We start from the raw sequence: 12,896 nt of genomic DNA, 5'->3' as shown, positions 1-12,896 counted from the left end.
GTCTTAGCAGGACACAAGTGAATTAGGAGAGTGGCAGATAATTTCCACAAAGATATAGGAACCCTGTCACCTCAGTGATGTTTCTGGGGATCCAATGATCTTGGAATATTTCAAGCCATTCCCTCCACCATGGAAGACAAATTGCTACACCTCCCATCACCTACCACAAACACAAGGAGCAAAACGCTTGGGAGGCCTTTCGGGAGGCAACACACAGCACATTTGAGTAAGCTGCTCCACCTGTGTATCAGGTCGCTTATAAGCTTCCAGTGGGGGCCAGGATTAGAAAAGGCAAGCTGATCTTAAGCAGATTTAATGACCTTCAAAGTGTCTGCAGCGCCTCTGGAAAGGTCCCAAAGGAACCAACTTCAGATGGGAGAAATTTCACGTCCTCCTTTGCAGGTAACTATTTTCTTTTTGAGACACAGCTTCTGGATTGCTACGAGGTCTCACTAGACAGCAAGTAAATGCCTAACTATGGGATATCAGGTAACTGTGTCCTGAGCTTCCTTTCATGAACTGAAAATGACATGACCAGGCAAGTTACTGACTGGGTGTGCAGAACAGCAATCTTTCATCAACTAGACACGGAATAGAAAAGACCAGGCTTGGCAAGATCTGGAAGTTAGGAGCAATTTGTACGATCAGGGGGCTCAGAATCCTTCAGCAATAAATCCTACTGCAATGTCCCTTCTCTCTCTCAATCTGTACTTATGGCCTCAACAGGGGTTCATTATGACCAACTGAGTGTAGAAGAAAAACACTGAGCCAGATTTTCAGATGTTCCTACATGGTACGTTAGTCTTGATGAAACTGAAAGAGGAGAGTGAAAAAGTTGGCTTAAAGCTCAACATTCAGAAAACGAAGATCATGGCATCTGGTCCCATCACTTCATGGGAAATAGATGGGGAACAGTGGAAAACAGTGTCAGACTTTATTTTTGGGGGCTCCAACATCACTGCAGATGGTGACTGCAGCCATGAAATTAAAAGACCCTTACTCCTTGGAACGAAAGTTATGACCAACCTGGACAGCATATTCAAAAGCAGAGACATTACTTTGGCAACAAAGGTCCATCTAGTCAAGGCTATGGTTTTTCCTGTGGTCATGTATGGATGTGAGAGTTGGACTGTGAAGAAGGCTGAGCGCCAAAGAATTGATGCTTTTGAACTGTGGTGTTGGAGAAAACTCTTGAGAGTCCCTTGGACTGCAAGGAGATCCAATCAGTCCATTCTAAAGGAAATCGGTCCTGGGTGTTCATTGGAAGGACTGATGCTGAAGCTGAAACTCCAGTACTTTGGCCACCTCATGTAAAGAGTTGACTCATTGGAAAAGACTTTGATGCTGGGAGAGATTGGGGGCAGGAGGAGAAGGGAACGACAGAGGATGAGATGGCTGGATGGCATCACTGACTCGATGGACGTGAGTTTGGATGAACTCCGGGAGTTGGTGATGGACAGGGAGGCCTGGCGTGCTGCAGTTCATGGGATCGCAAAGAGTCGGACACGACTGAGCGACTGAACTGAACTGAAGCATCACAGCCACACTAGGGGTGACCTGGAAGGACTGTAGTGAAACTCCCCAGTGGGTAGCTCTTCAAGCAGTGCACCTGACTTTTCACTTTTGTGGTAAGAGATGACTACATAGACAGATTTACACTGATTCATTAGCAACTGTTCACTATTTGAATAAATAGGAACTGGAAGAAACAGGATTGGACGATGAGAGGAAAGGACATCTAGAAGATAAACGTGTGGGTAAAACTCTCAGAAAGGGCAAACATAGGCTGTGAAGATTTTTGTGTCCAAAATAAAGTCCAATACATGTGCCTATTGCAGAGGAAGCTCTCAATAATCAGATGGACAAAATAATATGTTTTATGGACATCAGGCAGGCTCTTTTCCTAGCCAGCTAGCACCTGCTTGGTGGGTCAAAGGTGGCAAGGGCAAAGTCCATGCTTGAGTTCAAAACACAGACTTTTCTTTACCAAGGCTGGTCTTGGTGCTGCCCAACCTGCTAACAGTAGAGACCTCCTGAACCTCTGATAAGGCACCACTCCTCAGGGAAACTAGCCCAGCATCTGATGGCAAGCCGATTACACTTAGCCTCTTCCATTACGGAGAGGACAGAGTCATCCTCAGTGGAACAGACAGGACTTTCGGATTCACCTTCCCTATCCACAGAGCTTCTGCTAGCACCACTATCCACGGCCAGGACGCCTAATCCACCATCACCAAATTCCAAGCCCTTCACTCTTCCATAGTGAAGGAGGTGCAGCGTTAGGCTCATACCTACGGGATCAGCTAGTTTTATCACACACCCTCATCTTTCACAGAGGGCTACTAAAAAATGATGGCATGGCTTACTGAAAACTGATTTATAGAGTCTTTTGCAAGCAATACCCTGGAAGACCAGGGTTCTGTGTCGCAGGATGCAGTATGTGCTTTAAAGCACTGATCATTACATGGTGCTGTCCACCTCAAAGTCAGAATCCATGGGTCTAGAAATCAAGGAGTGGAGGTGGGAGTCACTCTTCTCACTATTATATCTAATTGTAGCAAGTATTTTTGCTGTAAGCTACTTTGTCATAGACATTTTGCCACAAACATATTCACCACATAACTAACTGATTATGAGGCAATTTTGCTATAAGAGATAAAATAACTAGCTGAAGTCTGGTTTGACAGACGCAGAACAAAAATATGTATGCTGATGAATTCTTATTTTGAAACAAACTACACTGGATGAGAAAGAGGCTGAGGGCCTACAGGGCATAGAATTGAACCTACAGATCCCATGGAACTTCAGAATGTTTATCAACAGACAAGGGACAGTCCATGCTCATTAGTGAAAATGTCCACACTGCCCAAAGAAATCTAAAGAGTCAATACGCTCCCTATAAAAATTCCACTGGTGTTTGTCAGATATAGAACTAATCATCTTAAAATTTGGATGGTACTACAAAACATTCCAAAGCCAAAGCAATCTTGAGAAAGAACAACAAAACTGAAGACCAAAGCTACAGTAATCAAAACAGCATGATGTCTGCATAACAACAGACACACACAATAATGGAAAATAATAGAGCCCAGAAATAAACCCATGTACATATGGTCAGTTAATTTACCAAGGAAGTCAAGAATGTACAGTGGAGAAAGGAGAGCCTCCTCAGTAAACTGTGCTGGGAAACTAGAATGGCCACATGGAAAGAATGAAACCAGATCACTATCTTACACACAAACAAAAGTTAGCTCTATAAGGACTGAAGACTCGAAATATAAGATGTGAAACCAAAGAATTCTTAAGAGGAAAACTTAGGTGGTAAGCTCTTTGACATAGATCTTGGAAATAACGTTTTGATCCTGACAACAAAAGCAAAAACAACAACAACAAAATAAACAAGTGAGATGACATCAAACTATAAAGCTTCTGCACAGGAAAGAAAATCAGCAATGAAATGAAAAAGCAACATACTGAATGGGAAAAATAACTGTAAATCATATATCAGATAAGGGGTTATACATCAAAAATGAATAAAGAACTCATAAAACTCAATAGCAAAAAATCCACATTGGTTTAAAAATGAACAAATACTGAACTGATATTTTTCTAAAGAAGATATACAAATGGCCAGAAGGTACATGAAATGATACAGAGAACAGACAGCAGTTACAAAGGGGTGGTGGGATGGGCTGGGGGTAGTGGAAAAACATTCAGGTTTGATTATAATTAAAAGCTAAAGTCACAGATACAAGTTTTACATAGGACATTCCCAATATATCCCTATACAGAAAACTGCAAAGGCTGGCAAATATTTATTTTATAGATATTAAGAATACAGATATTAATTCATGTTGCATATTTATACTTCTGGTTATTTTTGTAACTAGTTACCATAAAACTGAATTATTTGGCAAAATTCTAGTTTATATTAACTATAATGTTAAGCCTCAGGATCATAATATTTGCATATTCATTTTCTGAAGAAAACAGTATTTGCTTACTGAATGTTTAAAAGATATAACCGTGTTTTACAATATTTAAACCATTATGATGTCAGTATTTTGTTATAATTAAGTCAATCAGCATAAAACCACATGTCTCTTTAAAGTTATGAAAATCCACTTGTTTTTCCCTTGAATTAATGGTGAAGTAAAAATAAAAGCTATTATAGAAGAATATTTAAGAACAAAAATACGGTATTATGACTCTTCTCAACAACCTAATACAAAGATCTACTTCTAGAAGGAGCCAGTAATACTGGTAGACAATTTTTCTGGTCTAATACATGACATACATCCAAAGATTCAGAAGACACAACAAATCCTAAATAACAGACCACATACGTGCACAATGTTATTAAACCTCAAAACTAAAGAAAAATGTAAAAGAGAACAATGAAAACCACTGAAATAATAATTCTGAGCTAAGAACTCTAGAAGTAGTTAAATTGGCATCCAAGAATGAGAGTAAAAAAATCAAAACATGTTCAGACTAGTAGTATGCCAAGGGCAGGGCAGCGGTAACAGTTCACCCCGAGTGGTACTATAATGCCAATCAAAAATTTAAAAACAGCAATGAAAAACTGAATAAAACTGATCTGCTTTTAAAGAACTGCAGCATCAGTGATAGAATATTTCTGTTAGAACAGGCCATTCCCTCCACCCTATTTTTATACACTACTGGTTCATTCAGAGGACGATGAGAGAATTTCCAACAAATCTTCATTATGGAAATTCTGAAACTGTATTTTAGAAGAAAATGACAGAAGAAAATGTTTGAGATACAAGATAAAAAGGTGAACAAAGAAATGCACACGCATAGATGAATCTAAGTAACACTGACTGCATGAAATGGTGACAATGTCCACTTGAAGGGAGGTTTAAAAAAACAGAGATCCTCAAAAAAATTAAAAGTAGAACATCATATGACCCAGTAATTACATTCGTGGGTATTTATCTAAAGAAAACAAAGACACGAACTCAAAAGATACTAAACCCCTATGTTCACTGCAGCAATGTTTACAATAACCGAGACACAGAAACAGCTCAGGTGCCCAGGAACACACTAAAGTGAAAGAAGTGAGGCTGCTCAGTCGTGTCCGACTCTTTGCGACCCCTTGGACTGTACAGCCTACCAGGCTCCTCCGTCCATGGAATCTTCCAGGCAGGAATACTGGAGTGGGTTGCCATTTCCTTCTCCAGGAGATCTTCCCAACCCAGGGATTGAACCTGGGTCTCCCACATTGCAGGCAGACGCTTTACCATCTGAGCCACCAGTGATTAAAGGGTAAATGGATAAAGGATAAAGAAAATGTGGAAATGTGGTATAGATATGTCTGCATGTATATACACGCACATGTGTACATATACATGTACACTAACACTATTCAGCCAGTAAAAAGAATAAACTCTTGCCATTTGCAACAACATGGAGGGACCCGGAGGGCATTATGCTAGGTGAGATAAATCAGACACCGAGAGACAAAAACTACATCCCACTCATACATGCAATCGAGGAAAAAAGCTCAAAGATACAGAGAACAGACTGGGTTGCCAGCGGTGGGGGTGGGGGGACTGGGTAAAACGGGTAAAGGGAGTCAAACAGTGTAAGCCCCCAGCTATGAAGAAAATAAGTCAGGGAGGTGTCACGGACAGCACGGAGACTACATTTAGTAATGCTGCACTGCATATCTGGAATTTTCTGAGAAAACAGCTCTTAAAAGTGCTCGTCATAATAAAAAAAATTTTAAGTATGTGCAGTGATATTATGGTGATTATTTCACAATATTTACAAATATTGGATCAACATGTTGTACACCTGAAACCAAGGTAAAGTTCTGTGTCAATTATATCTCAATTTTAAAAAAGAAAGAAAATCTGATAGGTAAGTGTGTTCTGAATTTGACTGGTCAGGACATCCAATGGACTTGGGAAGGAAAGAATTTTTTGACACTGGTTTTCTATGCACAAAGATGTGATTGTGGTTTTAGACTCTAACTGTAACTGTTGACATTGAAAGTTCATGTATAAAACCACTGGCAATTTTCACTAGTTTCTGAGAAAAAAATAAAGAAATACAGTATGTGCAGGCGCACGCACGCACGCGCGCGCGCGCACACACACACACACCAGCACACACACACCAGCACACACACACCAGCACACACACACACACACGCACACACACACGCACACGCACACGCACGCACACACACACACACACCCCGAGAATGAAAATGCGAGAGATCACTGATTAACAGAAAAAGGGGGAGGGGCAGGACAGTGACTAGAGCTCTAGGGCTCCACAGACTGTGATTAACTTCAGATGTTCAGTTAGGCATACAGGACAGGAGCACTAGAAAAAGAGAGCTGGCTCTTTTAAGTCAACAGAAGGAGGGAAAAATAAATCAGCTGAATGAATTATAACAAGCTGCCTAATTTCAACTTGGTTCTTATATTGCTAAGTAATTCTCTCCTTTATCTGTGTACTCTATCATATTTCTTAGTCACAATTCCCAACTTTTTCAGGTAGAGCTCCTCCTAAAATATCCCCATGCTACAAATAATATTCTCTACCACTTTCCCGAGAAATGTAAAGCTCATCTAGCCTGATAGTAAAAATCGTGCTCCAACAATTGAGCTCTTTGTTTTTCTATATTGACAGGATGTCCTACAATGTGCTCAACTCTGTTTCATTCCACAACACCCTCCTCTGGGGACTTCCCTGGCAGTCCAGCGGTCAGAGTCCACGTTTCTAGAGCAGAGGCTCCAGGCTTGACCCCTGGTCAGGGAGTCCCTGCTCCCTAAGATCCCACATGCTGTGCAACATAGCCAAGAAACAGCAATACAACAAAATGAAATTAAATATCCTCCTCTCAACTCTGCTACCCCCTTTTAAGCTAAGGCTTAGCTTCTGATTCTAAATTACATATAATCTATAGTCATAAAGGGTAGAAAGCTTAGTTTATGTTTCCTTCCTATATTCTTGTTTCCAAAATGATATGGAAAACTGACTCAGGAGAGGCATGAGCAGAGAAGGTCCCAAAAAGCAAAGACTTTATATAATTTTCTTTATATACCATTATGAGCAAGCAGATACAGAATAAATACTTAATGCATCTTTTATATATTTAGTATAGCTTTCTTACATTTGTGAGGTTATAAAATTGTGACAATTTAATCTATGCTCCAGGCTGCGAGGCACTTACCTTTTTTAAGTTTCCGGACGGCCAACATACAATGACTAGGAGAAAGATCCCATATCCTCAAGGTCTTATCATCACTTACAGTAGCACAGATGGGCAGATAAGGATGTGTAGCCAAGCCCCACACCTCTCCTTCCATGTGTCCCTGTAAAGAAAACACAGTTAAGACCATTTCAACCTAAAGATACTTGCATTTAGAAGAAAAATAAAAACAGTCAATAATATATGATACTGATAGGATAATGACTAACAGAGAACTCTAGTAAAACTTCTCTATCTTTGGAATATACCTTAAAATATCTTTGTAACAACTTTATCCTCAAAGTTACAATACATATCAAGTTTCTATGGAAACTAGCTTCAAAGTCTTACAATGTGTATGGTGGTGGTTTAGCCGCTAAGTCGTGTCCGACTCTTGCAACCCCATGCACAGCAGCCTGCAGGCTCCTCTGTCCATGGGATTCTCCAGGCAAGAATACTGAAGTGGGCTGCCATTTCCTGCGCCACGTAACATGCGTAGGGTAGAGAAAATAGGAGCTGGCTGCCCAGGAATGCTGGTGGCTGCCGTAGGGAAGGGGCTTCTCGCATGACAAGAGTGAGTAGTGCTGTGGACTGCTGCGCCAGTGAGACTGAGAGAGATTGCTTTTAAAAAATTAAGTCTCTGGAAATGGTTTCAAGGAGATAAAACAAAGGAAGAAACATTTACCTAAGAAAGTCTGCTAAAATTCAGTGAGAACAGTGAGAGTCTGCTGTATCTGAAAAGAGACGCACGCTTGTCCCCCTACTCAGTGACACAGACACCCCATACCAGACTGATGGAACCAAGAGCAAGGGCGCGCTCTCCCCCCAGCCTCGAGCTGGGCGCCTCCTCCCACACAGGGCAGGCGTTGCGTCCTCCACCTGCTCCCGGCTCCCTGTTAGGCTCCCTGTTACTCAGGCTAAACTCCCGGTGATCGCCGCTGAGAGGTACGAGCTCCCCGCTCACTCCCGGTTCTGAGATGGAGGCTCTACCTCAGGTGCAGTGGCCGGTGAGAACACTGGGGCCTCAAAGGCAACCCAAGAAGGGCTGAGGAGACTGCTTCTCCACACGAGTGGGCACTCACATCTAAAGCAAAGACACTCAGAAAAACAGAAGCATTCCATTGTTTTCACCTTCAACTCCAGAGCCCTGGCAGATCAGAAATTTTTCCTGAAGGGAGAAGCAAGTCATAACACAGCACCCAGCTTCTTCTCAAAGGAACTGACTTCATTTACTACAGTGTGGAAAAGGTGAAGACTGAGGGTGCTCTCAAAAACAACGGAGGCTGCGATGAAAGGAGCCTGGGGAACAACCAGGACTTCCTGGACACGGCTAAACTGAAGTCGAGGAGAAACAGGAAAATCTCAGAGATAGATGGGAAGAGACTGATTAAATTCAGAACAAATCTGGATGCTTCTTCCCAAAATCAGAAACAAGACAATGATGTTTCCTCTCATTACTTTTGTTCGACATAGTACTGGCAGTTCCAGGCAGGATAATTAGGTAGGAAAAATAAACAGCAGGCATCTAGATTGGAGAGGGAGAAGTAAAACTCTATTTACAGATGACATAATCTTATACAGCATGCAAAAAATCCTAAAAAAGTTACCAAAAACACTCTTAGAATATATGAAGCTACTTAAACAAAATACACACACGTATGTACACTGGAAACTAAAATACACTGTTGGAAAAAGTTTAAAAAGATCTAAATAAATGGAGAGATCCATGTTCATGGATCAGAAGATTTAATACTATTAAGAGGTGCTAGCAACCCACTCCAGTCCTCTTGCCTGGAAAATCCCATGGACGGAGGAGCCTGGTGGGCTGCAGTCCATGGGGTCGCGAAGAGTCAGACACGACTGAGCGACTTCCCTTTCACTTTTCACTTTCATGCACTGGAGAAGGAAATGGCAACCCACTCCAGTGTTCTTGCCTGGAGAATCCCAGGGACGGGGGAGCCTGGTGGGCTGCCGTCTATGGGGTCGCAGTGTTGGACACGACTTGAAGCGACTTAGCAGCAGCAGCAGCAGTCCACAAACTGATTCACAGCACGCTGCCGCTACAAACACAGTTGAATGTGGGTTTTCGGTACATCTAGGAATGCACTTCTGTGGTGTACGTATATTCCCACACTTTAAATTACTATAGTTTTATATTATATTTATTTCTAGCATGGAAAGTTTCCCAAAAAGACTTTTTGACTACTTTTAAATAGTTTCTCTTCTAGATGATTAAAAAAAATCTTCCCAGCATTTGTGAAAAATGTCATTAGGATTTGGATTAGGCTCATACTGAATTATTTACTTATAAGTCTCTTATATCTTTAGTAAAATTGTATAGCTTTCTTAGTACAGGTCTTGCATTTTTTCAACCATCTTTATCTCTGGTTACTATGCAGTTTTGTTTGTGAGTACCATTTTCGTGTCATTTGTTTCAGCTGCTCATTGCTAGATCAGCTAGACCATGTAGAAATACTATTGACCTTCACATGCTGATTCTGCATAAATGCCTACGGACTTAATTAGTTATAATAATTTTTCAGTTTATTCTCTTGTTCAAGGCATAAATTGTAACATCTTACAATATTGGTATCCATCCAGGGTCATCCATTTGTTTCTAATACATATATCTTTTATGTTTTGTTTTACTGGATTGGCCCAGACCTCACACACAATGTTGGAAAATAATGGTGAGACCTGGTATCCTTGTCTTGTTTCTGACATTTAGGAGACCGTAGATATTTGAAATCTTTAACTCTATAATAAATATTAGAAAACAATAAGATGTCATTTATTACTTCTAAAAATCTTTTCTTATAATTATGAAACCGTCTATATTTCTGAACAAGCCCATATATGGACTCATCTGTAAAAGTGTATCTGTGTAAATATTTTCCAGGAGATCATAAATAGTTAAACACCATGACTCCAACACCTTTTTACTTTAAAGGAATATCATGTGACTGAAATTAAAGAGTAAGACATGAAGGTTTCACAGGTAATCTAACATGCAGTGTTCTGCTCTTTGCTTACAGATTCTCCTTGTTACATTAGGACAGTCTGCTAACCCTAAAGCACAGTGTTTTCATCTACACGTGCTCTTTGGTGACTTAACAGGAATGAAGCAGGGGTTGGAAGAAATCAGTCTGCATTAAGAAAGAAAACAATTCTTTTTCAGGGTAAAAAACAAAACTCAAAGGGTGTTACTATACACAGTTGCATGAGGGCAATTTTCCATTAGTGTAGATCCTACCTCACCTGCTATGCCTTATAGGATCAAAACCCATAACATATATAGGAAATGTAAACTGAAAAATTAATATAGCATTCCTGATAGAAATGTTAAGGATTAGCTAATTCTGCTATTTCATTTTATATTTCTACCACACAAAGTTTGTACTTCTGGATTTTCAGAATTATTAACGTATTTTCACTCATAAATGTTTTCAGGAGTAAAATTTTGGCACACATTCAGCGTCTGCTTTTCTCAGTTAGAAACCTGAGAAAGAATGAACTAAAGAGTTTCACAGAAAAATAACCGCCTCAGGTTCAACAAATGTATTTCAAAGAAATAAAATATAAAATAAATGGACTGGGTTAAATTAACTACAACTAGCTTTTCTTTCTACTGGTTTATTTTGTAATAAATTACTGAAAATATTGGTAATTATTCCACGATAATGTGCATATTATTTATTGATACTGCTCATTTAGCTGTGAGTGAGTGAGTGAAGTTGCTCAGTTGTGTCCGACTCTGTGCGACCCCGTGGACTGTAGCCCACCAGGCTCCTCTGTCCATGGGATTTTCCAGGCAAGAATACTGGAGTGGGTTGCCACTTCCTTCTCCAGGGGATCTTCCCGACCCAGGGATCGAACCCAGGTCTCCCACATTGCAGGCAGACGCTTTAACCTCTGAGCCACCAGGGAAGCCCATTATTTAGCTATAATTAAATTTTATTTTTTTGCAAATATTAACAAGTATTTCCCTAAATAATTTAACAGTATTTTTCACCACTGTCAGCTTTTGGCTTTTATGTATTGAACTAACTGTATACAAAGGGGGAAAAAACACATTAATATTTAAAATTACCTGGACCAGAAGTGTTATTGGGCCACTTTTATCCACTTCTAGTATTTCACCATTCTTTGTGCCAACTAAAATATGACCATGTCCTAATGATATGGCACGTATAGATGGGTTATCTTCCAAGAGAAGACCTAAAATGTTAAATGGAGATGTTCTTCTAGGTATGAAGTTAATATAATACAAGGATGTATATCCTGCCAATGATGCTATTTTGACAATGCAAATCATCTTTCAAAGTTGCTTTCTCCTATATCTTAAATATTCTAATAAATGTATCATATTTTTCTCAATCATTCAATTTACTAATCTCAAAAGTGAGAACCACTTACATACTACAATCCCATTATTATATATTATCCCAGATCCCCTACTACCAGTCTGACAACTGTTTCTTTTCCTTCTATATTTGCTCCTCACCCACCTCCGGCCCCTCTTAGAGCATGTACAATATTCTGGTTCGTAATTTTAATTCAATTCGACTTAAGATTAATTCATTTATGTTTACTGGGCCCTAGGCAGGCTTCAGAGATGTACTGGTAGACGTGACAGAGCCGAGCGCCTGCCCTCACAGAGCATTCAATGAGGAGAACAGACCCTGTGTGAAGAACACATTGAAAAGGGAAAAACAGGAATTGAACCTTTCCTGAGGTGGGAGGGGGTGGGGGTGTAGGGAGTCCTAGAAGAAACAGTGTCTGCGATTTGAATGAGCGTGTGCACACGCGTGCTGTCATCTCCGACTCTTCGCGACCCCGCGGGCTCCTGTGGACCACAGGCTCCTCTGTCCCCGGGATTCCCCAGGCGAGAACACTGGAGTGGGTGGCCACTCCCTTCTGCAGGGACCTTCCCGACGCCGGGATGGACCCGGGTCTCCTGTGTCTGCCGCACTGGTAGGCACACCCTTTGCCACTGTGTCGCCTGGGAAGCCCCCAAACGGCACATGGTCAGGCAGCTGGGGCAAGTGGGAGGGTGGGGAAAGGGGACATTCTAGGACAAATGACAGCAGGTAGACAGGCCTGGAGGGCAGGACAGAACGCCGCAGTGCCTTGATGCAGGAAGGGTGAGACAGGAGGGTCAACAAAACTCTATGGTAAACAAAAGGCCAAGTCTGAAAACAAATCCCTGACTGGCGGTAAATGTGACATTCACATGGCGACTTTCTTTGAAAAATTACAAATGTTAAAAACAACCATCTTGTATTTGTTTACATTTTACTACGTGTATCATTGAGAATAGATTTTGAAAGGACAGCCATGATTCTGGGATCCAGATAAGTAGCTTCTCTTTTTAATACTGAATGCTGACACATGTTTAGTAAAGAAGGAAAACTGCACCCCATGTGCTCCACCTCAGGATTCACCATGTTAATGAGCAATTGATCTTTTTTCCTACAAATCTGCAAATCTCAAATCACCTTTAGATCCTGGGGCCAAAGCAGCTCTTTTTATAGCGTAGGTCTTGAGACATCTTTCAAAGGAGTCATCCCAAAGAGCGACTACCCCATCTTTCCCTCCAGTTACAAACCCCTATGAAAGTGAAAGGTTTAATTACGTTAATAAAAATCTAAGTATTTTTAGAATAATC

At 40.8% G+C, this 12,896-nt stretch overlaps 1 protein-coding gene across 12 annotated transcripts in view; it reads right to left on the bottom strand.

Annotated features, from left to right (window-relative positions):
• The window catches only part of EML5 (echinoderm microtubule associated protein like 5), a 154,599-nt gene that overhangs the window by 54,452 nt on the left and 87,251 nt on the right, over nt 1–12,896 (bottom strand). For all 12 annotated transcript variants that reach the window (XM_018053859.1, XM_018053860.1, XM_018053865.1 and 9 more), the window contains exons 19-21: nt 12,727–12,838; nt 11,319–11,446; nt 7,211–7,352 (exon numbers count right to left, since the gene is read on the bottom strand). In XM_018053859.1, coding sequence (XP_017909348.1) covers nt 7,211–7,352; nt 11,319–11,446; nt 12,727–12,838 — 382 coding nt within the window. The remainder of the gene's footprint in view (nt 1–7,210; nt 7,353–11,318; nt 11,447–12,726; nt 12,839–12,896) is intronic.

The sequence above is a fragment of the Capra hircus genome, chromosome 10 (assembly GCF_001704415.2).
Source record: "Capra hircus breed San Clemente chromosome 10, ASM170441v1, whole genome shotgun sequence".
In the NCBI taxonomy this organism is placed as follows: Eukaryota; Metazoa; Chordata; class Mammalia; order Artiodactyla; family Bovidae; genus Capra; species Capra hircus.
This window is presented reverse-complemented; position numbering and strand designations above follow the sequence as displayed.